The sequence below is a fragment of the Mirounga leonina genome, unplaced genomic scaffold (assembly GCF_011800145.1).
Source record: "Mirounga leonina isolate KUSES-001 unplaced genomic scaffold, KU_Mleo_1.0 Mir_53, whole genome shotgun sequence".
NCBI lineage: Eukaryota > Metazoa > Chordata > Mammalia > Carnivora > Phocidae > Mirounga > Mirounga leonina.
Window position 1 is genome coordinate 36,007,766 of NW_023270807.1, and position 23,972 is coordinate 36,031,737.

The window sequence follows — 23,972 nt, forward strand, 5'->3', positions numbered from 1 at the left end:
CAAAACAAAACAAAACAAAACAAAACAAAACAAAACAAAACAAAACATGAAAGAGCTTTGAAAGTGTTAAAGCCCAAATGTCAGAGTCATAGTTGTAGCTGTCCCCGTGGAGCAATAGATCTCTAAGTGCTCCCACCACCTCCAGCAGCATTAGAGTCGCTGGAGAGTTTGTTAGAAGTGAAAATTTGCCCCATCCCAGTCCTCCAGAATCAGAAACTCTACCCAGCAATCTGTGTTTGAACAAGGCCTCAGGGGGATTCTGATTCATGGGAAAGTTTGACAACATTGGTAAAGAAAGGTTCTAGAGCTTATTATGGGAACATTTACAGTGTCCGAAGCCCAGCCTGGATCCGCCTGCCCCTGAGGAGGTCAAACAACATTGTTCTTCTGCCCTCAAGCCTTAGAGTGGCTCTGTCTATGGGTGCCTCTTTACTATATTTTGCTGGTACAGACTTGGGTCAAGAAGAGCTACATGAACATTCACATTTAATACCAAAATCTGCAAAAGGGGAACTCTTCTTAAAAATTAATTTAATTATAGGCAAGGAAATTCAACTTTAGGCAGTAGCTTTGTACTCTGAAGAATAAAAAATTCATAATGTGATCACACTGAAGTTCCTTTAGAAAAGTTCTTCCATTTGACATTTAAAATGCTTTTTATATCAACGAACGCCATTTTGGAAAAAAATGACATTTTGTGCGATATATTTATAGAACTTGTTAAAAAGCAAATACGTGTTAAAACATATGTTTGAATTTCCAGGATGTTGTTGATTCAAGCTGGTTAACACCTGTCTTTGCTTACTTCTTAATGGAATATAAATCTCCCATAGAAAGATAACTAGTTATGATCGTTATTTGTGGTTTTGGCTAAGCTATGGTTGCAGAAGTTATCTGCATTTCAGCCACTTAAAGCAATCACTTCCTGCCTCAATGCATTTTGTGAGTTGGTTCTGTAAATACATACTTTGAGGATTCCTCGAGTACATCACATTCTACCAGCTAGAGGGAATCATTACGTGCAAAGAAGGGAAGAATAAAAGAGACTGGTTCCAAATTTGTTTTTGAAAGACAGTTTAGAAGCATGAACATTTTTTTTAAACTTTAATATTCCAGTTGGAGTTATTTAAAACTCAAATTTCTAACCATTATTCATCCCCAAGTGATCTACAAAAAGCACTTGAACTGCCTTTAGTGCATTTTGTTAATATCATGTCCTTGGTATTGACAATTATAGCTAAAATATGATATTTCATATGCTTTCATTTTATAACAATTTTGAAGAATCTGCAAGATCTATTAAGAGTAATGAACTGTACTTGAAGAAATCATAGTCTAACCACATATTAACATTAACTCATTAAAAAATTCAACTCCAGGGCGCCTGGGTGGCTCAGCTGGTTAAGTGACTGCCTTCGGCTCGGGTCATGATCCTGGAATCCCGGGATCGAGTCCCATATCGGGCTCCTTGCTCAGCAGGGGGTCTGCTTCTCCCTCTGACCCTCCCCCCTCTCATGTGCTCTCTCTCTCTCATTCTCTCTCTCAAATAAATAAATAAAATTAAAAAAAATAAAAATAAAAAAATAAAAAATAAATAAAAAATTCAACTCCATAGGACATTGCAGGTGGTGGTGGTAGGGAGGATTTATAGCATCCTGCAAAGGCTGAATGCATAGGGAATGTGAGCATTAAGAGAAAATCTGAATAATTCTGGCAACAGCTTATTATTTATTATCTGAATAAAGAAAATATATTCATACTTTCCTTACCTGCAGTGAAGAATGCCTGAATCATTAATATCTTTCTAAGCAAATCATCTTCTACTTTTAACATTTAAACTATGGTTAGGAGATAAAATATCACATTAATGACGTTTACATTTTGGACCTATAACCCTGAAATCAACCAACCATAGCACTGTTTGAGTCTCACTGCCACCAAAAATAAATACATAAATAAATAAAAAATAAATAAATAAAAAGCTGGGAACATCTCCGTATTTAAAATCCAAGGACATCATCATCATTGACATCCATTCATCCTCTATCACCCATCCACCCCCACCCTCATCCATTTATCCATCCATTTATCTAGAGAGTGTCGTCTCGGGGCAGAGGAAGACAAGGTAATGGTTAAAAGTTACTGTACAAAGATAGAGATTGCTTCAATTCAAGGGCAGCTAAAATGGACAACCACATCTAGATGTCAGCACTAAATGGGAACTATCCCAGGTGATTATGCTGTTTATTACTTTATTGAAACTGACAGATTTGGGTACACAAGAAGACATTTCCATGAGAAAATAAGCAATTCTGTAGGAACTTTAAAATCACTTAATACAGAGGGAGAGAGCCTCCTTCTTTTTATTAATTCAAATAATAGTGAGATAATTCTGAAGTACAATGACCTGTATGTTTGTGGTTCCCACAATATTGGAAATGGAATAAGTGGATAGCAAGAGCTCTTGGTTGATGCTGGTTGAGCAATGTTTCATGATGTTACTACAAATACCACACTGCTCCTTGATGATGGGACCCCTTATGAATTGGGCCCTGAGCCGATCCTGGGCTGGGTTTCCCTCAGTCATTCCTTGCTCTTTCCTTTGCTTGGTTTCAGGAAAGTGGGGCTAGGGCATTGATCCCTGCAGTTTACATTTCAGAGTCCTTTGTATCATCTGGTTTCTGGATAGGTTTGGCCAATGTGAGCATTGGCAGGCAGGGGAGGAAAAAGTGGGGCCTATTTCTTTTCTGAAATAGGCGACAGCTGTCTCCCCTCTGTGTCTCTCACTCCCACTGGATTAGGCACTCCAGGCTTCCAGCTTTCCCTGGATTCTGGTAATACCACCTCCTGCTTTTATCTCTTTAGGTTCGGGCAGTAGCAGTGCCTGCTCTTCCTAATCTCTGGGTAACCTCTCTTGTTTGGTTTCTCAGCTCCTCCTCTATCTGGGTAACAAATTCCCTGCATTAAAGTCCTTTTCTTGTAAATAACAGTTTGAACCATTGTAGACTGCTGATGTTTGACTGTTTTGACCTTTAACATTGGCAACCTCATGCCTGGAGTAGTTTCTGTTTTTTCTAGTTAGATTCTGACTGCTATGGGTCAACTAAGGAAGGGGCACAGGGGCCCAGGACACAGTGCTGGGTGAAAAGGCAAGGGGCAACAGAATCACCTGGATCACCTGGCCAATCCAGGGAATGTGCATAGGTAGCCAGCGTTTTCCAGATGAGACCAGATCAGAGATTTTAACCTTAAGTAGACTGGTTGAGTCATTAGGGAAGAGAAAATAGAAAGCTGGTTCCAGAACCCAACTGAAAAGTATTTATATTTCAGTAAATGCATGGAAAAATTAATACATTTCTCATCCAAAACAATGCTTAAGTGATTTACAACAAATTCTTCATCATTCTTATAAATGCCCCTGTTTATACTGTTTATGTCATTATCTGGACTGTTTTAACCCTACCATTTCATTATCTGGCACCAGGGTGCTGGACAAAGCTTGGACAGCAGTTCTGCTTGCAGAGCATGGTTTTAGCAAGATTTAGTTCTGTATGTGTGGAGCCTATTGGATCTTGAGGCAAAAGGGAAAATGGGCAGCCCTGTATACACTTATCAAAAAATCCTCCCATGGGCGCCTGGGTGGCTCAGTTGGTTAAGCGACTGCCTTCGGCTCAGATCATGATCCTGGAGTCCCGGGATCGAGTCCCGCATCGGGCTCCCTGCTCAGCAAGGAGTCTGCTTCTCCCTCTGACCCTCCTTTCTCTCATGCTCTCTGTCTCTCATTCTCTCTCTCTCAAATAAATAAAATCTTAAAAAAAAAAAATCCTCCCATATTTTAACCAAATAGACAAAGTTAATAAAAGCACTACAATGAAAAAGCATGACTCTGTGTGAAGCCCCATGTTGTTCCAATTTGTTTATACCCATGTCAACCCTTAAAAGCTTTGCCTGGGGGCGCCTGGGTGGCTCAGTTGGTTAAGCGACTGCCTTCGCCTCAGGTCATGATCCTGGAGTCCCTGGATCGAGTCCCGCATCGGGCTCCCTGCTTGGCAGGGAGTCTGCTTCTCCCTCTGACCCTCCCCCCTCTCATGTGCTCTCTCTCATTCTCTCTCAAATAAATAAAAATAAAATCTTTAAAAAAAAAAAAAAAAGCTTTGCCTGAAGGGGTACATGAGGGCCATACAGGCAGGAACAGTGGGCAGACTAGAAATGACTGTTCATATCATACAATAATGCAAGGTTGTAAAATAAATGATGGTTTATCATTATTTTTAAAATTTTGATATTTTGTTCATGACTCTTTTTGCATTTATTCTGAGTTTTCGAAATCTTGCATTTAAATATGATCTTGACTACTGAGTTTTTTTGCTTTCCTTGAGATTCCTTGAAATTTCTTTGAACTTTTGTGTCTTACTCACTGTCCCAAAGACCAGCCCTGCCTGGGCCCTACACATTATACATGCACAGAGTGGGTGTTGAGATTAGGTTGAGACAAAGAAGAAAGAGAAAAGGTCAGGCAAGTCTTGCAGGAATTCATGGAAGAGGATTCTAAAGAGTCCTGATATTTCAGTATAAACTGGAGGTCTTAGTAATTATTACAATAAAGTCTGAGGAAAAAAACTAGGTCCATCAAATCCTGGGAAAATGGTCTTTGAATTGGTAGTGAAGCCACTGAAGACACAGACCTATATGGGAATCTGCAGAAAGATACGTTTTTGTAGGGGCGCCTGGTTAGCTCATTCGGTTAAACATCTAGCTCTTGATCTCACCTCAGGTCTTGATCTCAGGGTTGTGAGCTCAAGCCCTGTGTTGGGCTCCATGCTGGGCATGGAGCCTACTTAAAAAAAAAAAAAGACACTTTATTGTAGGTCATGAGTTTGCCAAGAAAATTTGAAATTGGAAAAATGGCCTCAGAGTATCAGAGAATGACACTTGTAATATAACTTGATATTACCAAGCGAAGTCGATGTCAATAATAAGGGTTGAAAGATACCATCACAGGGATATTACTATAAACTGCACACCATGTCACACTGGATCTCTCGCCCAGCCTGTGCTTTGTAAGAGGAAGAAACAATGTTAGCAATGAGGAGAGAAAATGAGGCTTCCCTGAGGAGAAATGAATTGAGAAATTCATTAGTTTGTGCGTGGAGGCTGTAAACTTAAAAACAAAGACAAAACAAACAAAACAAGCCTACAAACCTACAAAACCTCAGATGACACAAAAACAAGAGAGTTTCATATCTTTTGTAGAAGATGAAGCAATGGATTAAATTGTTCCAGAAATGAGACTTTTGATGTATAATTAAATCACAGAAAGGTTTTTTTCAAAATCATTTTTTCTTTTTCTTTTTTTAGCTAGGAATTCAGGGCACTCCTCCATGAGTCATGCCAAGCAGAGGTTCTATAACAAATAGTAAGGCAGTTAGGGCCCAGGTATTGCAGTACTCCTGTTTTTCTGTGGTTATGCTGAACTTCCCTTTTGCCAAAGAAAAAAACCCTTATTGGGACAGGTGTTGAGTGAAAAGGTTCACCTGGACGAGATGCAGCCGGGTCCTCAGCAAGGTCCTCCCACCCGTCTAACCCCTCTGTTATCCCCCAGGAAGATGGGGATGGTCTTTCCTTTCTGGACTTCAGTCGGCTTCAATATTCTCACTCTCACTTCCACGGGCAGTCATTCCAAATACTCAGCCACTTAGGGTAACACTGGATCATGTGTAAAGTTGATAAGAAAGCTAGCAAATTACAGGTGCACAGCACAGGGTCAGTGTCTCTGTCCAACTTACGAGATGAATCTGCTTCCTTGAATTAGTTCTTTTCTCCCTCCCTGAACCAGGAGGTGCTCTTCCCCACCCCTGGTCCTTGATCCAGTGTTGCTCTCTTGAATTTGTTCTCCCAGGGAGAGGCTCCAGCTTTCCCTCCAGGAGGCCCCTGCATTCCCAGTACTGATGCTTAACCTTCCTGCCCAGCACCTCTCACTACTGTTTTATTCCCAAGGTCTCTCCTCTTAGCTTCTCTTGCTGCCTTCCAGGTCCTATGGTTAAAACAAGTATTCCCCAAAATTAAAAGGCCCTTTAAGCTATTTCAGTTGTATTCTTCCTATCTCATTGTCCTTCTCCTGGCCCTCCTCTTCCTCTCTACTGCCCAGTTCTCCCAGCTGAAATATTTCTTGCTCTGTGTCTTGAATACTGTAACACATCATTTCCAACTACTGCTTTTTAAACTTAACATTCAGAAGATGCTTAAAACAAAAAGTGGCACACATCATTTGCTTAGTACCCTTGAGTCACTCTGACTTTCAAAGTTGAAGAAATTCCCTGAAAGATCATTTGACAATGTCACAAATATGCAACTGAAAGACCTGATGAAAATTATGGCAAACTCTCATGTAAAGACTCTAATCAACAGGAAATTTGTCATCCTCCAGGATGAAGGTTTGGATGGAGAATCTAAAGAGATAGATTTTCCTAAACTCTAAACATATTCTCATTCAAAACAAACGAACAAACAGATAGATAAATACAAATGGATGTATTTATTTATCTTTCTGCAAATGCTTTAATTTGTTCCATCTCTATAAATAAAGTTCAGTAAGTTTTGTAAATGCTGACTTTGGATGATATTTAGTAAGCATTTTATTAAAGTTCTGTGGATTAGCACTTGTTTCAACATTCCAAATAGCATAAATCTAATATGCATGGTCTGGCAAGGATTCTACTTAACCTGACAATACAAAGAACTTGCCAACTAGCAACGGAGAGTTGTTGTTCTTCTACCTCGATCATTGCCAAGCTAGAAAAATAGAGGTAGAAGAAACTGAAAATCCCCTTATCTTTTGGTTTACTCAGTGGTCAAAAGATGTTAATTTTTTTCTGAGATGAATAGGATCTATTTAAAGATTAGGGTCCCATTTTCCCAAGATTTACATTTTTAAGGTCAGATGGAGGACGGGACCTGTCACTTTGGGGAGCATAACTGCATGACAATTACAAAAGTTTGCTCAGTTGCCTGTGTAGACTCCCCTTTTAGAAACTGACCACTGCATGTAACTCATAATCTACTGACACTTTTAGAAATGCAGTTTCATCTTCTTAAAACTTAAAAACTAAATCAGGGCGCCTGGGTGGTTCAGTCGGTTAAACGTCTGCTCTCTCTCTCAAATAAATAAATAAAATCTTAAAAAAAAAAAAAACCCTTAAAAACTAAAAGAAACTATTCACGAGAGTTTCTATCCATGTCCTTCAATCTCCTTATAAATGCTGTTCCTGTTTCTACTTTAGGATTGCTAAGATGTCACTTTTCTTCAGTGCAAGAATTGCTTCTTTGATTAAAGTGCTGATCATATTATAAACCTGTGATTCTCCACAAGAGGACCCAAAGTGACATTCCTTCCCCATAGTCTCAAAATTGACCTTGTCTGCTCCTGGTTACTCTCTGGCCTCAAATCATTTTGGCCATGACTATAAGGCCATGACTGGTAAGTGGAAAAAAGAGGGGCAGAATCACTTGCCTTCTCTCCCTAATTCTATAACCTCATGTGAGTCAAGATAAGGGTATACAAGACAGAGATCCTTGTAGCTATAAATGCATCATATCCCAGTAAGTTGGAAAGTGATAAATGGTGGGAATGGATGACTATGGAATCGGTGAGATGCTATTTTGTCCATCTAGCCTTGTCACTCTGTACCTCTCTTGTCATGGTTTTCTTCTGGACAGCTTTCTTTCTAGCTGTTGGGTGTGTATTTCTTACTCCTTCTACCATGGGTTCCTTCCAATTCCACAGATACTGACCACCTATTATCACTAGTGACATACATCTTTTACATTATGATTAAGGGCATTTCATTAGGCCATCCTGTTTTTTCTTTGTACCAGATGAATTGTCCGATTATGACCTGATCCTGCCTGTTTTAGTTCTGGCTTTGCATTTTTTTTCCTGCAGATCTAATGTATAAAGCATCCTCTGTTTTTTTTTCCCTACTATGCAGAGCTCATTCAAGACATACTGTGATGGCTAATTTTATGTGTCAAGTTGGCTAGGCATGGTATCCAGATATTTGGTCAAACGTTATTCTAGATGTTTCTGTGAAGGTATTTTTTAGGTGAAATGAACATTTCAATCAGTAAACTCTGTAAAGCAGATTTTCCTCTATGTTGTGTCATTCAACCAGTTGAAGTCCTTAATTAAAAAACAAAACAAAACAAAAAACAGGGGCACCTGGGTGGCTCGGTCATTAAGCGTCTGCCTTCAGCTCAGGTCATGATCCCAGGGTCCTGGGATCAAGCCCCGCAGTGGGCTCCCTGCTTCGCAGGAAGCCTGCTTCTCCCTCTCCCACTCCCCATGCTTGTGTTTCCTCTCTTGCTGTGTCTCTCTCTGTCAAATAAACAAATAAAATCTTTAAAAAAAAAACCCCAAATCAAACAAAAAAACTGTCCTCCTCAGAGGAAATGGAAATTCTATAAGCTGATGTCTTCCCTGGTTTCTAGCCTGCCCATCTATACTGTAGATTTAGATTTGCAAGCCTCCAGAAATGCGTAAGTCAATTCCTTAAAATAAATCTCAGTCTCTCTCTGTCTTTATGTCTGTCTCTTTCTACACACACACACACACACATCCTATTGGTTCTGTTTCTCTGGATAATCTTGATTAATATACATACTGAACATTTAACTTACCTATATGTAAAATTCAATTTACCTCTATGTAAAATTCTAATCACTTCAGTGGGGGCTTCCTAATACGTATTAGAAAACTCCTATTGTCTGACTTGTGCTGATTTTTCAAAGAGAGAAAGAGAAGGAGGGAAGGCGGGGAGAGAGCTACTGAGAAACACAGAGAGAATACGTTGTTCTTGTGTTCTATTAGGCTTTAACTTCTCGGGCAGGAAGAAATTTGTTATCTTGTGTATAACATGGATGACCATAGAGGTGTTCAACCCAATGGTGGTCCAGACCCTTCAACCCATCCTTCCCCTCCATCCATCATTATCTAAAGTAGTCCCTGGTTTATTGTATTTTATATTATTTTATTTTATATTTAACCTTTATTTCATTTTTTATTTTTAAATTTTTTTTAAAGATTTTATTTATTTATTTGACAGAGAGACACAGCAAGAGAGGGAACACAAGCAGGGGGAGTGGGAGAGGGAGAAGCAGACTTCCTGCCGAGCAGGGAGCCCGCTTTGGGGCTCAATCCCAGGACCCTAGGATCATGACCTGAGCCGAAGGCAGACGCTTAATGACTGAGCCACCCAGGTGCCCCTTTATTTCATTTTTTAAAATAAAATATTTTGTATCTCTTCTTTCCTCCCCTCTTCCTCTGCTTCTACCCTCATCCATGGCCCCAAAACTTTATATCAGATATGGGACAAAATCCCTCACTATCCTACCAAAAGCTGTGGCCAGACTAACTTTCCTAAGCCTCATTTTCATCATTCCTCTTTATTTCCTGAAAACTCAGAAGAAACTTTTTTTCTGACTTTTAAGGCCCTGCTTAAACATATCCTTTATCTACTTATTTCTCTCTCTTCGTCTCTGAGTCATACTCCAGCCTCGGCTTTTTTTTTCCCTTATGAAACTTATTCTACCTGAGGGTCATCTCCCTTTTCTTTGGCAAAGTCCGATGCTCCCTTCGGCACCCACTTACACCTGTGCCTTCTTTGATGCCTCTGCTTCTCACTGATCTTCTTCCCCTATGACCTAAGACAGTCATATACATATGCTTAGTCTAGAAAAATTTTTAAAGTAGTCTTTCTATTTTATACATAAAATCTTACATTGTTCCTATTTCATATGTGTAGGTCTTGAATAAAGAAGATAGATGGAAAGTGCACTGTAGTCTAATGAGAACTGAATTTTCTTTTTCAGAGCTGTTCTCTCTGCTTTTTGAACAACCATGCTGAAGTTCTGGTATTCTGAACACTGTAAATAAGAGTTCCCCAACATGAAACTTTAATTTACCCCAAAATCTAGGCCTTGGAAACATTGCAGACATATGTGACAATGCATTCTTATTCTAAAGATGGGACTGCTTTATCGATGGCGATATATTTCCTCCAATATTTTCCCCATGCTCTATCACCTTAATCCCTCTCTTCCTTTTGTCTTACCTTTCTTTCTGAAAACTTTCTCTATTGTCTACATGTAATAATGGAGTGATAGGTTTTTAGGTTGAGATTTCTTTTTTTTTTTTTTTAAGATTTATTTATTTATTTTAGAGAGAGAGCTAGAGAGAGAGAGAGACTAAGCGAGCATGGGGCGGGTAGGGGAAGAGGGAGAGGGAGAGAGAGTCCCAAGCAGACTCCCCACTGAGCACGGAGCCTGATGTGGGCCTTAACTTCATGACCCATGAGATCATGACCTGAGCTGAAACCAAGAGTCAGACGCACTGAACCACCCAGGTGCCTTTAAGTTAAGATTTCTGTTAAAGTTGTCATAATGGCTTAATTTTGAAATTCATTTAAGGGCTTATTCATGCAAAGACATTCTCCTTGTCATTAGAGCTGTCCTCCACTGAGGGATGATCCAGGAACCAGAGCCCAACAAGTTTGTCTCCTTGTTTCAGTGCCACTAACTGTGAAAGGAAACTGAACAGAGCTGGCGTCCAGATAACCTGTGAAGAGGCTGTAGCGCTCTGTGGTGTGGGGCACACTTCTTGCTGAGCCCAGAGCTGCTGCACGCTGGTTTTCTGGCACTGGTGAGGTGCTGGCATGTTAGCTACACTGAATAAAATACAAATACAACTGCAGTTTGCTATTGGCCACTCCAAGAAATGAGAAGAAATAGAGTGCAGATGCTAAACCAAAAGTGAAAAATAGGACAGATGCCAAAAACTGAAATTAAAAAACAAACAAAAATCACTGGGTTGTTAGAATGGAACCTCTAAATTGGGATGAATAGGGGGATCAAGTCCTCATAGGAGCTACGAGCTCTATAAAGTAATTGTGGAAATAGTTTCCTAGAGCAGGTCATAAAGAGAATTCCCGAGTCCTCATGAATCATTATATTTACTCATTTATGCAACACAGTTTCTTATATTTATTGGCCTCTTCTTTTCTCTGTAAAATAATGGACAGATCAATCAAAAGCATTTAATTGATCCATAATAATGGATACTTACCCATCTTCCTCATTATGTAAATTTAAGCCAAGAAAAATGGATGAAAGTGATAAAAGTGACCATGTCAAGGATCTGAGAACTAACAAAGGCTGGCATCTCCAAGGATGTGCTTACAAATCAGATGACCATAAAGTGGTAGCAGGAAGGAAATATTTGGACATCCAAGAGGATAGCCAAAACCAGTTCACTAGCTTATTATAGACACGGCAGACACATACATCACTACTTCCCACTGATGAGCCTGTAACAGACATTGCTCATTAATCAGGTCAGGCTTTCTTGCTGAACCTATTCATGGCTTCAGAATTCTTCATAATGATTTTACCTCTTAAATACCACTCAATCAATTCACTTTTGTCCATCTCCCCTTCTGTCACTCAAGTCCAAGCCTTCAACATTTCTAGCCCAGACTGTTGTTAAGATTCTTCTAACTGATTGCTTGCATTTTCCCAACTCCAGCCAATTTTCCACAATGCAGTGAGATCTATTTAAGCTCAAATTTGGTGTGTCACTCCTTTGCTTAAAACCCTTTAATGATAATTAACAGGGCTTATAAAACTCTACGTTTCTAGAGCTTCACTGTTTTCTAACTCTCTTCAACCCTTTGTGTTCTAGCTACCGTTGGGTTTCTTCACTTTCCTTCAATATGCCGTGCCACTTCCAGCTTTCCCCACTCCCCTCTTCCCAAAACACTCTTCACCATCCCTCCCCAATTTTTGTTTTTGTCTTCCTGTCATTCAGATCTCAGTTTAAATATTATTTCATTAGGAAAATCAATTGGCTATATAGAATTGAAAATAAAGAATATATATATTATTTATAAATTGTGCACTACATATCCTTTGTATCAGCCAAATTTTATACTAAACTTTTGTATGCATATGTATCACACTTCTTTGTTTTTCTGTTTTGGATTGGTTGTTAAACATTCACCAGCACACCACAGAGGAACTCCAGTGGTCACAAAGCTAATTGGCTGTATTGGTTTCCCTCCCTTTCCTGTTTTGGTTCCCTGTTCCTTTTACTGGGTTTCCTGGGATCATCTCCAAAACACCCCCTTATAATCAAATCCTCATCTTCAGGATCTATTTTGTGGGAGACTCAAAACATGACAGTCATGGAGGATATGATTTACCCACTATTTTATCCCTGTACCTAATAAGCACCACATAAATATTAGCTGAATGAATTAAATAAGCACAGCATCCCAGAGAGCCACCACTAGCTAAGTGAACTTGCTGAAATCTTTTCTACTCTGTAGTTTACTGGCCCATGAAGGGTTTACTTGGATCTGTGGCCTACAGTGCTACTGCAATTCACCTGTGATGGACCAGTCTCTCATCTAAAGATGTGCAGGGAATCTAGATGGAGTCCTTGGAAAAAACCAATGTGTACTTAACTAATAGGGAGGAAAAAGAGAGCTCCCCCGGGGAAGGAAGAAAGAAGAAACGGTGGCATTAAGATGAGATGAAGTTGCCAAGAGTTCCTGCAAGCTGCTTGGTATCTACCATCCTCTAAATATGTAGGTGAGTGTGTTTAAGGGAAGGACTGTGAGGGTAGGAGGAAGGGAAAGATGCAATTTCTACTGGCAACTGCTTGTACCTGCTTTTGCTCTTGCAGGATTGGCAGAATTTATCTTAGAAACGTGGTCTCAGTTCAGTAAAATGTTAGAAGGAGATTAAACAGAACACTATTCTGCATAAAAAATAGGATCATAATAGAATTGGGAAGAGTCTAGAAAAAGAATGGTCACTGAGGGGGGTTTTGAGAGAATAGGGGCTGACCATGGTGCACCAAGGAAGTTCCAGAGGGGGCAGAAAGTCAGCACAGATTTTCTTGGGAATTGCCAAAATTTGGGGCAGGGCACTGAATTTCCCAAACTTAAATTCTGAAGGACAGTACTATCTCGCCTGACATCTAGGTAAAGTCTAGAATGACCAAATTAGAGAGTTGGAAGGACTTCAATTCACTTTTCATCTTTCTCTGAGCATTGTGAAGATTGTTATCTATGGCCCAAATGTAATTGCAAGCCTTAGCTGAATGCCTATTCGTTCCTTCCTTCAGATGCTATTTTCCTCATGGATCTCTCTGAAAAATTTTTATCAGCAGCGTATTCCTGTCAGGGAAACTTACTGTTTGATCCTCAATTTAGAAGTACAAAGAAGAAAAGGCAAAAATATTGACCATAGTGATTTAAAGTTCAGCTGAGTTTTTCTTAGAAATCTTTCCATGTCTTACCATTGTCCTTTCATCCTAAAGTGGAGCAATTTAAATAACGTCTTTGCCAGGCCTTCCTGGTTAAGAGTTAGGATATGAAAAGTTTTTGGTTAGCAGAATGGCCGATTGCATATTTCTTTCACTTCATGCCTACACATTAATCACTGTGGTAGTTAAGGTATCACATGTGGTAGAGCTGATTAAAGTTCTTTAGCACTCTTATTCTGATAAAGGTATTCATCAGTGAGGAATAGCACCTTATATCACCTTCCATGTGAGGTTGTCTGTCTCTAGCTGCGTGAGGACTTACACAGGGTGGGGTGCATCTTCCAGGAGTTTGCAGTCTGAGACTTAAAACAGTGACAGACTCATTAAGGTCGACAACAGTAACAAATAATTACGAAACCCCAATCATGTGCCACACACTGTATTTAGTGCAGGAGTTGTTGTTTTTTTCTTTTTTTAAACATGTTCTTTCATTTCAGGAATTCAGTCTTGAAGGGATACCAGACATGCATATTAATAATTTCAGTCTGGAGTGGTAAATGTTTGATGGAGGTATATATACTTTTTTGCTGTGGGGTCAAGAAACAGATGGTAATTATGAGTCTTTTCAGGGAGTAGTTGGGGAAAGCTTCATTGAGGAGGTGGCATGTTAGCTGGAACTTAAAGCACAAGTAGGAGGTCATCAGGCTAAAGGAAAGGAATGTATTACAGGCAGGAGAGAAAATAATTTGTGCAAAGCCACAAAACATGAATATGGATGACATATTTTGGCAGTGGTGGGTGGTGTGACCAGAATAGATAGCAGACTACTGTGGTCTGGATCACTGGATTGGCTCTCTCTGAGCTTCTTAGTAGGTAGGGCAAAAAGGGAAACAATCAAATTATTCCTATTAACCCTGACTTTCATGGAGGTATTATGATACAAATTCATTCCTTTGCTCCTTCAATTACTCAACATATATTAATTGCTTGCCTAGTATGTGCCAGGCATCTGGCTGGACACTAATGATACTGCAAAAATAGAGATGGACTGAATCCTTAACCTCATGAAACATTAGCATCTGTGTTCTCTATTGAGTTCATTCAGTTTAGCTCATCTCACTGATTCCTTTCAATGGAGTCAGATGCTGAGGTGAGATTAAGAAAATTTGGAAATGTGTGGTGATTTTAATGTTTTACCTAGATGGGATGTGATAGCTAATTTTTTGTGTCAACTTGACTGGGCCATGGGGGCCCAGATATTTGGTTAAACATTATTCTGGATGTGGTTGTGAGGGCATTTCTGGATGCAATTAACATTTGAATAGGTAGATGGAGTAAATTGCAGATTGCTGTCCCTAATATGGGCCTCATCTAATCAGTTAGAGGCCTGAACAAAAGGCTAAGTAAGGGAGAATTCTCTCTGCTTGACTGTGTTTGAGCTGCGGCATTGGTTTTCCTGCCTTTGGACTTAGACTGGAACTTACACCATTGGCTCTCGTGGGTATCCAGCTTGCTGACTGTACATCTTGGGACTTCTCAGCCTCCACAACTACATGAGCCAATTCCTATATTAAATCATATGTAGATAGGGGTGCCTGGCTCAGTCAGTTCAGTGTCCAACTCTTAATTTAGGCTCAGGTCATGATCTCAAGATTGCGGGATGAAGTCCTGCGGTCAGGCTCCGTGCTAGGGTGTGGAGCCTGCCTGGGATTCTCTCTTCCTCTCCTTCTACTCCTCCTCCTCCTCTCTCTCTCTCTCAAAAGAAAATCAGAAATAGATATAAATCTATTGGTTCTGTTTCTCTGGAGAACCCAGACTAATACAGGGGAATAAATGATAAAGCAATGTCCAATAGCAGAACAGCTCTGCCTGAAGTTTTCTTTTTCACCACTTAAAATACTGCAATTTATTAAGAGATCTGGCTTACAACTTAAATGGAATGTCCAGCAAGTGAAAATAGCCTGTAATTTGGGAGGGAGAACACTAAAGAGCTTCTCTTTTGATAGATCAGATGATCATTCTAATGAGTGAAAAGAAAAATGTATTGCTGCCTCTACACACCTAAAAGAAATCAAACTAAACCAAACCACAAAAAAATTGATAACATTTTTGAACAAGTTGGATGCATGTTATGAGGAAGACAGGATGTTGAGTTTCTCCAGTATTTTATGACTCTCATTTTATGAAATAGGAGTGGTCTTAACAGTTAATTGGCTCTGTAAGAAAGAATGGCTTAGGATCAACTACATCCCCAAAATGTTAATAATAGAAGATCTCAGAATTTGATACAAGATACCAATTCATTTAGCATTCCAGAGGCATATTTTGCAAGTACTTTATCTCAAGGGATTAACTACTAAGTCAAACTGCTTAAACAGAGATTTCTATGAGTGCTTTATTGAGATTTTAATGGCTTGGTGGGTGTTTGGTGACACTAACCTTGAAAATTTTCCAGGCTAAATTTATCTCAGTAATACCATGGTGTAGGAACTTTGGAGTCCTGGTTGTCATTTTACCTGTGCATGGGAGAGACCCAGAACTGTCTTATGTGAGAGGGAAGCTTTGCTCTTGTCTAGAATGCTTGTGTTCCCCTCCCCCATTTCCATGTATGTAAGTAGAAGGCCTTGTTATTAGGATACTTCTTAGTTAGGGTCTTCATTTTTCATTAAGACATGGCATTTCTCTCCCCAGTTGGGCTGATTACAAAAGCATATGGCTCTGCCTTTAATTGGCAACATCTAGGCCCATGTCAGCAAATGCAGTGCCTCTTGGGTCAATACTAATCAAAAGCTAAGTTATGAGATATAATTTTTATTTATGGAGCATTGACTAAAAGTTATGCAGCACATTCATTCCTCTGGAATGGATACTCTAAAATCAATCAATCCTTGAATTAGACTGTCAGAACCTAGCCCCTCATAGAACTGTTGCAATGAACTAGGCTTTGGCATTCATTATGCCAAGTGAAGCAAGTGCTAAGAAACTCAGAGGCAAATTCACGAATTAACTTAAAGAACCATAAAATGTTTGGGACACCTGGGGGCTCAGTCGTTAAGCATCTGCCTTTGGCTCAGGTCATGATCCCAGGGTCCTGGGATCGAGCCCCGCATCAAGCTCCGCATTGGGCTCCCTGCTCTGTGGGAAGCCTGCTTCTCCCTCTCCCACTCCCCCTGCTTATGTTCCTGCTCTCGCTATTTTTCTCTCTCTCTGTCAAATAAATAAATAAAATATATAAAAAAAGAACTGAATAATATTTATTTTGTATACAATTTTCTCTAGAGAGTCATCTGATTTAAAAAACAAATATTTGAGGTGAAACATAACATAACATTTTAAAGTGAATGATTCAGTAATCATGAATTAGTAAATTCACAATGTTGTGCAAATACCACCTCTATCTAGTTCCAAATTGTTTTTTAATTTGAGTCATCTGACTTTTTCTGCTTTATCTTTTCTTCTATTTTTTTCAATTCTTTAAAATCTTATTGTATTTCCTGCATATCTGTAAATCATCATGAATCTTTTTCTGAATGAGGTAGGATTTTAATAAACAAATTATAAAAAAACTAATAATAAGCTCCAGTGCAGGAGACTGAAGAGGAGGAGTCAGGAAATATGAGAAGAATCAAGAAGTCATTTTGTAGAAGCCAAATGAAGCAGTTTCAAGAAGAGAGTGGTTGACAGGAGACCTTGCCAGAAAGATCAAGTAAAATAAAGATGGAAAAAAGACAGTCTCTTCAACAAATGGTGTTGGGAAAATTGGACAGCCACATGCAGAAGAATTAAACTGGACCATTTCCTTACACCACCCACAAAAATAGACTCCAAATGGTTGAAAGACCTCAATGTGAGACAGGAGTCCATCAAAATCCTAAAGGAGAACACAGGCAGCAACCTCTTCGACCTCAGCCGCAGCAACTTCTTCCTAGAGACATCGCCAAAGGCAAGGGAAGCAAGGGCAAAAATGAACTATTGGGACTTCATCAAGATAAAAAGCTTTTGCAAAGCAAAGGAAACAGTCAACAAAACCAAAAGACAACCGACAGAATGGGAGAAGATATTTGCAAATGACATATCAGATAAAGGGCTAGTACCCCAAATCTATAAAGAACTCATCAAACTCAACACCCAAAGAACAAAGAATCCAATCAAGAAATGGGCAGAAGACATGAACAGACATTTTTCCAAAGAAGACATCCAAATGGCCAACAGACACATGAAAAAGTTCTCAACATCGCTTGGCATCAGGGAAATCCAAATCAAAACCTCAGTGAGATACCACCTCACACCAGTCAGAATGGCTAAAATTAACAAGTCAGGAAATGACAGATGTTGGCGGGGATGCGGAGAAAGGGGAACCCTCCTACACTGTTGGTGGGAATGCAAGCTGGTGCAGCCACTCTGGAAAACAGTATGGAGGTTCCTCAACAAGTTGAAAATAGAGCTACCATATGATCCAGCAATTGCACTACTGGGTATTTACCCCAAAGATACAAAAGTAGGGATCAGAAAGGGTACGTGCACCCCAATGTTTATAGCAGCAATGTCCACAATAGCCAAAGTGTGGAAAGAGCCAAGATGTCTGTCGACAGATGAATGGATAAAGAAGATGTGGTATATATATATACAATGGAATATTATGCAGCCATCAAAAGGAATGAGATCTTGCCATTTGCAACGACGTGGATGGAACTGGAGGGGATTATGCTGAGTGAAATAAGTCAAACAGAGAAAGATATGTATCATATGACCTCATTCATATGAGGAATTCTTAATCTCAGGAAACAAATTGAGGGTTGCTGGAGTGGGGGGTGGGGTGGGAGGGATGGGGTGACTGGGTGATAGACACTGGGGAGGGTATGTGCTCTGGTAAGCGCTGTGAATTGTGCAAGACTGTTGAATCTCAGATCTGTACCTCTGAAACAAATAATGCAATATATATTAAGAAAAAAAAAAGAAGGTAGCAGGAGGGGAAGTATGAAGGGGGGGGAAATTGGAGGGGTAGACGAACCATGAGAGACGATGGACTCTGAAAAACAAACTGAGGGTTCTAGAGGGGAGGGGGGTGGGAGGATGGGTTAGCCTGGTGATGGGTATTGAGGAGGGCACGTTCTGCATGGAGCACTGGGTGTTATGCACAAACAATGAATCATGGAACACTTCATCTAAAACTAATGATGTAATGTATGGGGATTAACATAACAATAAAAAAATTAAAAAAAAATAAAAATAAAGATGGAAATGAGGCTGCTAAATTGATTAATTAGGAAGCCATCTGTGATTTTTGTGAAAATTGTGTCCCTGTTATGTATGGTTAGAGGTGAAACCTTGGTGAAACTTAAAAAAAAATCTACAGTGTAGTAAAATAGAAAAGAAGCTGTGGTTTGAAGGCAAAGGAAGTTTGAGGGAATTTTTTTTTTTTAATGATGGGGAGGTTAAGCCAAACATAACTTAGTGGGTGGAGGAAAATTGACAGATGGTCATGGCTTTGCAACCAGCTACGGTGTGACCTTGAGTAAGACACTTCACATTTCTAGCCTTGAGTTTCTTATCCATGAAGCACAGTAGCTTAACTAGATTATGTCTAAGATTCCTTCCAGCTTTAGTGTTCTAAAGTATAACCTTGAATGGAAGGAATGTATAAATATAATGAGAACAGTAAAGCAATTTTGAAAATACAATAACATACTCATCATAGATACAGTATCATTTTTATTAATCTACCTGAAATGCTGATCTTTAATAAGGTTTTATGATATCATAATGAAAGAAAGGAATCCAATGAACATTTACTATCAACAACTTTACCATAAAGGTTTGCTTTGCTTTACACAGCCAACTTATTTTTTTTTATTTAAAAAATTTTTTTAAAGATTTATTTATTTATTTTAGTGAGTGTGAGAAAAAGAGAAAGAGAGAGAGAGTGCATAGAGATGGGCAGAGAGAGAGGGAGAGAAATCCTCAAGCAGATTGCCCCTGAGTGGAGCCCAATGTGGGGCTCCATCCCAGGACCCTGAGATCATGACTTGAGCCAAAATCAAGTCAAACCCTTAACCGAGTGAGCCACCCAGGCACCCTTACAACCAACTTTTAAATAATTTGAAAGTCAAAATAGTGGTTGATGTGGATTGTAGTGGATTATAAATGGCCATAAAGTTTTTGATACTTCTCCTATCTAGAGATAAGATCTATGTTCTCTCTTCCTGAATTGAGATGAGCAATATGGCTGTCTAGTCATTAGAATGTGAGGAAGTGACACTGTTTCTGAGCTGTTAAGAGATTGACAGCTTCCATCTTCTGGCTCTTGCAATACTGACTCTTTAAACCTATGCTGCCATGCTTTAAGGATGCCCAAGTATCCCTGTTAAAGAGACCTATATAGAAAAGAAATGAACCTTCCCCCCCACCCAACCTCCACCTGCCAACAGCTGTGGTTGAGTATTGAATTGCCAGCCATGTGAGTAAACCAATTGGAAAAAAGATGTTCAACACCTTTTAGCTTGAGATACTCTAGGTGACACAACATGGGGTAGAGAAATGCTGTCCTCACTGATCCCTGCCCAAATTTCAGACTTATGGGTGAAATAAATGATTGCTGTTTTAAGCCACAAACTTTGGGGTTGGTTTGTAGTGCAGAAACAGGTAACTGTATCATGCAGTTAAAATTTATTCACTGGTAATCATGTAAGCCAAACATAATCTTTATAGGTGGTTCTGCTTTTGTGCCAATATGTATTTGAGAAAAAACTTGTATTCCATAAAATTGCACACTAATTGCACACAGGGTTTATGAGGAAAGTAGGACTGAAGTAGACCACTCAAAACCTGTAGAATTTTGTAAAGAGAGCCCTACCTAAACCAGTAACAATCCTATTAAAAACATCAACCATAACATAGTAATTTCTTTGACCACAGTTATAGAAATATTTTTCTAGATGTTTCCTCTGGCAATGGAAACAAAAGCAAAATTAAACTATTGGGAGTATACCCAAAATAAAAAGCTTTTGCACAACGAAGGAAAGCATCAACAAAACAAAAGGCAACCTACTGAATGGAAGAAGATATTTGCAAATTATATATCCGATAGGGGGTTAATATCCAACATACATAAAGAACTTACACAACACAACACCAAAATAACCAAATAATCCAATTAAAAAAATGGGCAGAGGAACTGAATAGATATTTTTCCAAAGAAGACATACAGATTGCAAACAGATACATTAGAAGTTGCTCAACATCACTAATGATGAGGGAAATGCAAATTAAAACCACCGTGAGATATCACCTGACTACCTGTCAGAATGGCTAAAATAAAAAGCACAAGAAATAATAAGTGTTGGAGAAGATGTGGAGAAAAAGGAACCCTTGTGAATTGTTGGTGGGTATGCAAAATGGTGCAGCCACTGTGGAAAACACTAGTTTCCTCAAAAAATTAAAAATAGAATTACCATATGATTCAATAATTCCACTACTGGGCATTAACCCAAAGGAAATGAAAAACACTAATTTGAAAAGATACATGTACCCCCATGTTTATTGCAGCATTATTTACAATAGCCAAGATATGGAAGCAACTCAAGTGTCCATTGACAGATGAAGGGATAAAGAAGATATGATATATATATATATATATATATATATATATATATATACATACACACAATGGAATATTACTCAGTCATAAAAAGAATGAAATCTTGCCATTTGCAATAACATAGATAGACCTAGAATGTATAATGCTAAGTGAAATAAATCAGATATTAAAGATAAGTACCATATGATTTAGCTCTTATGTGGAATTTAAGAAACAGCAAATGAACTAAGTAAAAGAGAGACAAACAAAAAAATAGGCTCTTAAACACAGAGGAAAAATTGTTGGTTACCAGATGGGAGGTGCATGGGGGGGATGGGTGAAATAGATAATGGGGAGTAAGAGTACATTTATCTTGATGAGCACTGAGAAATGTATAGAATTGTTGAATCATTATATTGTACACTTGAAACTAATATAACACTGTATGTTAATTATACTTGAATTAAAAAAATAAATTTTAAAAAGAGTTAAAAAAATTAAAAGAAATCAGCTATAACAAATCTCCCGTGTCATTTGCACTTAGAATCAGAGTTCATCCTTATTAGCCTTATGTCCTGGGGTTCATGTTTCCTTAAAGACATTTTTATGTATAGTTTCACCAGAGAGCTATATAAAGTGGAAAGCATAGGGATTCCTGAAGCCACTAAATCAGCTCCTTCTTGCACTAAAAAAAGACTCTGCTGAATTTTCATTTTTTTTCTTAAAGTCTTCATAAATTGCTAAAAATTCCTTTTTAACTGTGATAAAGTTGAACTTTTAAAAAATGAAGTTTTGGAAATTCAAAAGTGAACCTAGAGGATTTCAATGTTTGCTGACATCCTTACTTTTCAATTACACATGAGCTAATTGACACTAAGGAAACGTATGTAGCAGAACAGATGGTATGAATGGTCAGCCTGTATATGGTGAACAGAATACGTGTATTGACTATAAAGGCCCAATACTGTGTTGCCATAGTCCCTTGTCCCTTATGACTTACCTTGTCCTGATGGACTCTAAGTTTCGAAGCCTGGTAGAGATGGTTGTTGTGTGTGTGTGGCAGCAGTTGGTACTGCTTTGGTTTCAGCTTCTTTCACCAGATCCATCAGGAAAGTGTTGTCAGTGCTCTCTGTGAGCCTAGGGCCCAGAGCTGAGGGAAGGACACTGAGGGTGTCCTCCTCTTCAGAAGAGGGTGGTTCAATGGATTGCTCTTCTTTTGGAAATGCTGATATGAGGAAACCTTCTCCTGAGTTGAGAATGACTTTACCACTAGTCTTTGAGGTAGTGTAATAGAGGGATTCCTCATAGAGGATGTAGTCAGCTAACATAGACTTTGTGGTAAAAAAACTCACCAGGTATACTGTATCCTGTTCTGCCCACTGTCTCAAGCCTGGATTGACCAAGAGGAAGTTCTGGACTCAAAGTAGCATCCTGAAGAATGAATTGAGAAAGACATGTTGAGAAGTGACCTTTCCCTGTATGTGAGAAGGGCTATGCTCTGTATTTTTTCTTTCATTTAAATTTAAGCAATCATTTTGTAGTTGACTTGAATCTACTATGGATTCTTTTTTTTTTCTACTATGGATTCTGATATAGGTTCTGATATAGAAATTTGTCATGAAAGGAAAGCATGCATTGATATAGTGGCAAAATATGATCAATTGGCTTCTTGGCTAGCTGAGTCTGCCTGAAACCAAAGCAGTAGAGAGAGTAGGGTGAACTAATAACTGACATACTCTGAATTGTCTATCATGTTGGAATTTATGAATTCCTTCATTTAAAGAAGGAATACAGCTTAGTCAGCACTTCAATACCCCAGTGACAACTCTTGGCATAAATTAAGTGGACATAGCTTTAAATGAAGTACAAAAATTAGAGAATTTATTATTTTATTTTATTTTTTTAAAAGATTTTATTTATTTGACAGAAAGAGCACAAGCAGAGGGAGAGAGAGGAAGAAGCAGGCTCCCTGCTGAGCAAGGAGCCCGATGTGGGACTTGATCCTAGGACCCTGGGATCATGACCCGGGCCAAAGGCAGCCACTTAACTGACTGAGCCACCCAGGCATCCCAGAATTTATTATTTTTTTTTGAAGACATTATACTTATGAAATCCTCATAAATAAATACAGGTAAGACCTTAAGACTTAAGAACAAGCTTATAAATATGCTTATGTTTATATCTATTTCCAAAAGTCAATATTAAATTATATATTCTGCTTTAAGTATTCTTTTCAGTTCATGAACATGTGTTTGTTTTATCAAAACAGCAAGTCCTGACACTAAGTGAAACAAAAATCTAACAACATTGAAGAAAACTTTGAATTTTAGGGTATTTGAAATGCAAGTTGTATCATATTTTATTAATACAGAAACAGGAAGTGGGCAACAAAGTATTGCCTATAAGACAGAAAAAAATTATAATTAGCATTGCAAAGAAGATTTTGCTCTGTTCAGTCTTTAAACTGATTTTTTTTTTTTTTGATGGAAGCTTTTGAGGCTTTGTTCCTATTTGAAGAACAAAAGAACGACAAACTCACTTACCTTTGTGATATCAGCAAGGAGTGTAGGCAGCACTGAGTGGAAGTCAGGATCGAAGCCTGGCATTGACCCAAAAAATTCTGCAGGTGAAAAATCACAAGGTTTGAATATTTCTTTCTTTTTCTTTTTTTCTTTTGTGGTTGGGCACTAAAACAGTCAGGGTTGAAAAATGTGGCAATAATCAGTTTTTAAGGACTGGAATAGCAAATCATTAAGAAATCAGCATCACATAAAGTAATGGTCATTGATGTGAATGATATATTGGAGGACAGATGCAAGGGGTACATCTTACATGTTTATGTGATAAGAACAGTTATTAAAGAGGATTTTTAGGGTGCTTAGTTTTATTGTATAGATTTGGATCAGGCAGGCAAGTTGATTGGCTAGGCCAGTGGGGATGAAGATATAATGAAGCTCACAAAAAGAAATAGCTAGAATAACACTGGAACCAAGGACCATTTGCAGAGTCCTACTTCCACCTTGAAGCCTGATTCTCAGAATATCCAAGAAGGTTGAACAGAGACAAACCAGA

At 38.7% G+C, this 23,972-nt stretch overlaps 1 protein-coding gene across 1 annotated transcript in view; it reads right to left on the reverse strand.

The window, feature by feature from the left end:
• The window catches only part of IMPG1 (interphotoreceptor matrix proteoglycan 1), a 128,274-nt gene that overhangs the window by 45,938 nt on the left and 58,364 nt on the right, over positions 1-23,972 (reverse strand). The window contains 2 exon segments of the mRNA XM_034991000.1: positions 22,253-22,331; positions 23,444-23,520. Of these exon segments, the coding sequence (XP_034846891.1) occupies positions 22,253-22,331; positions 23,444-23,520 (156 nt within the window).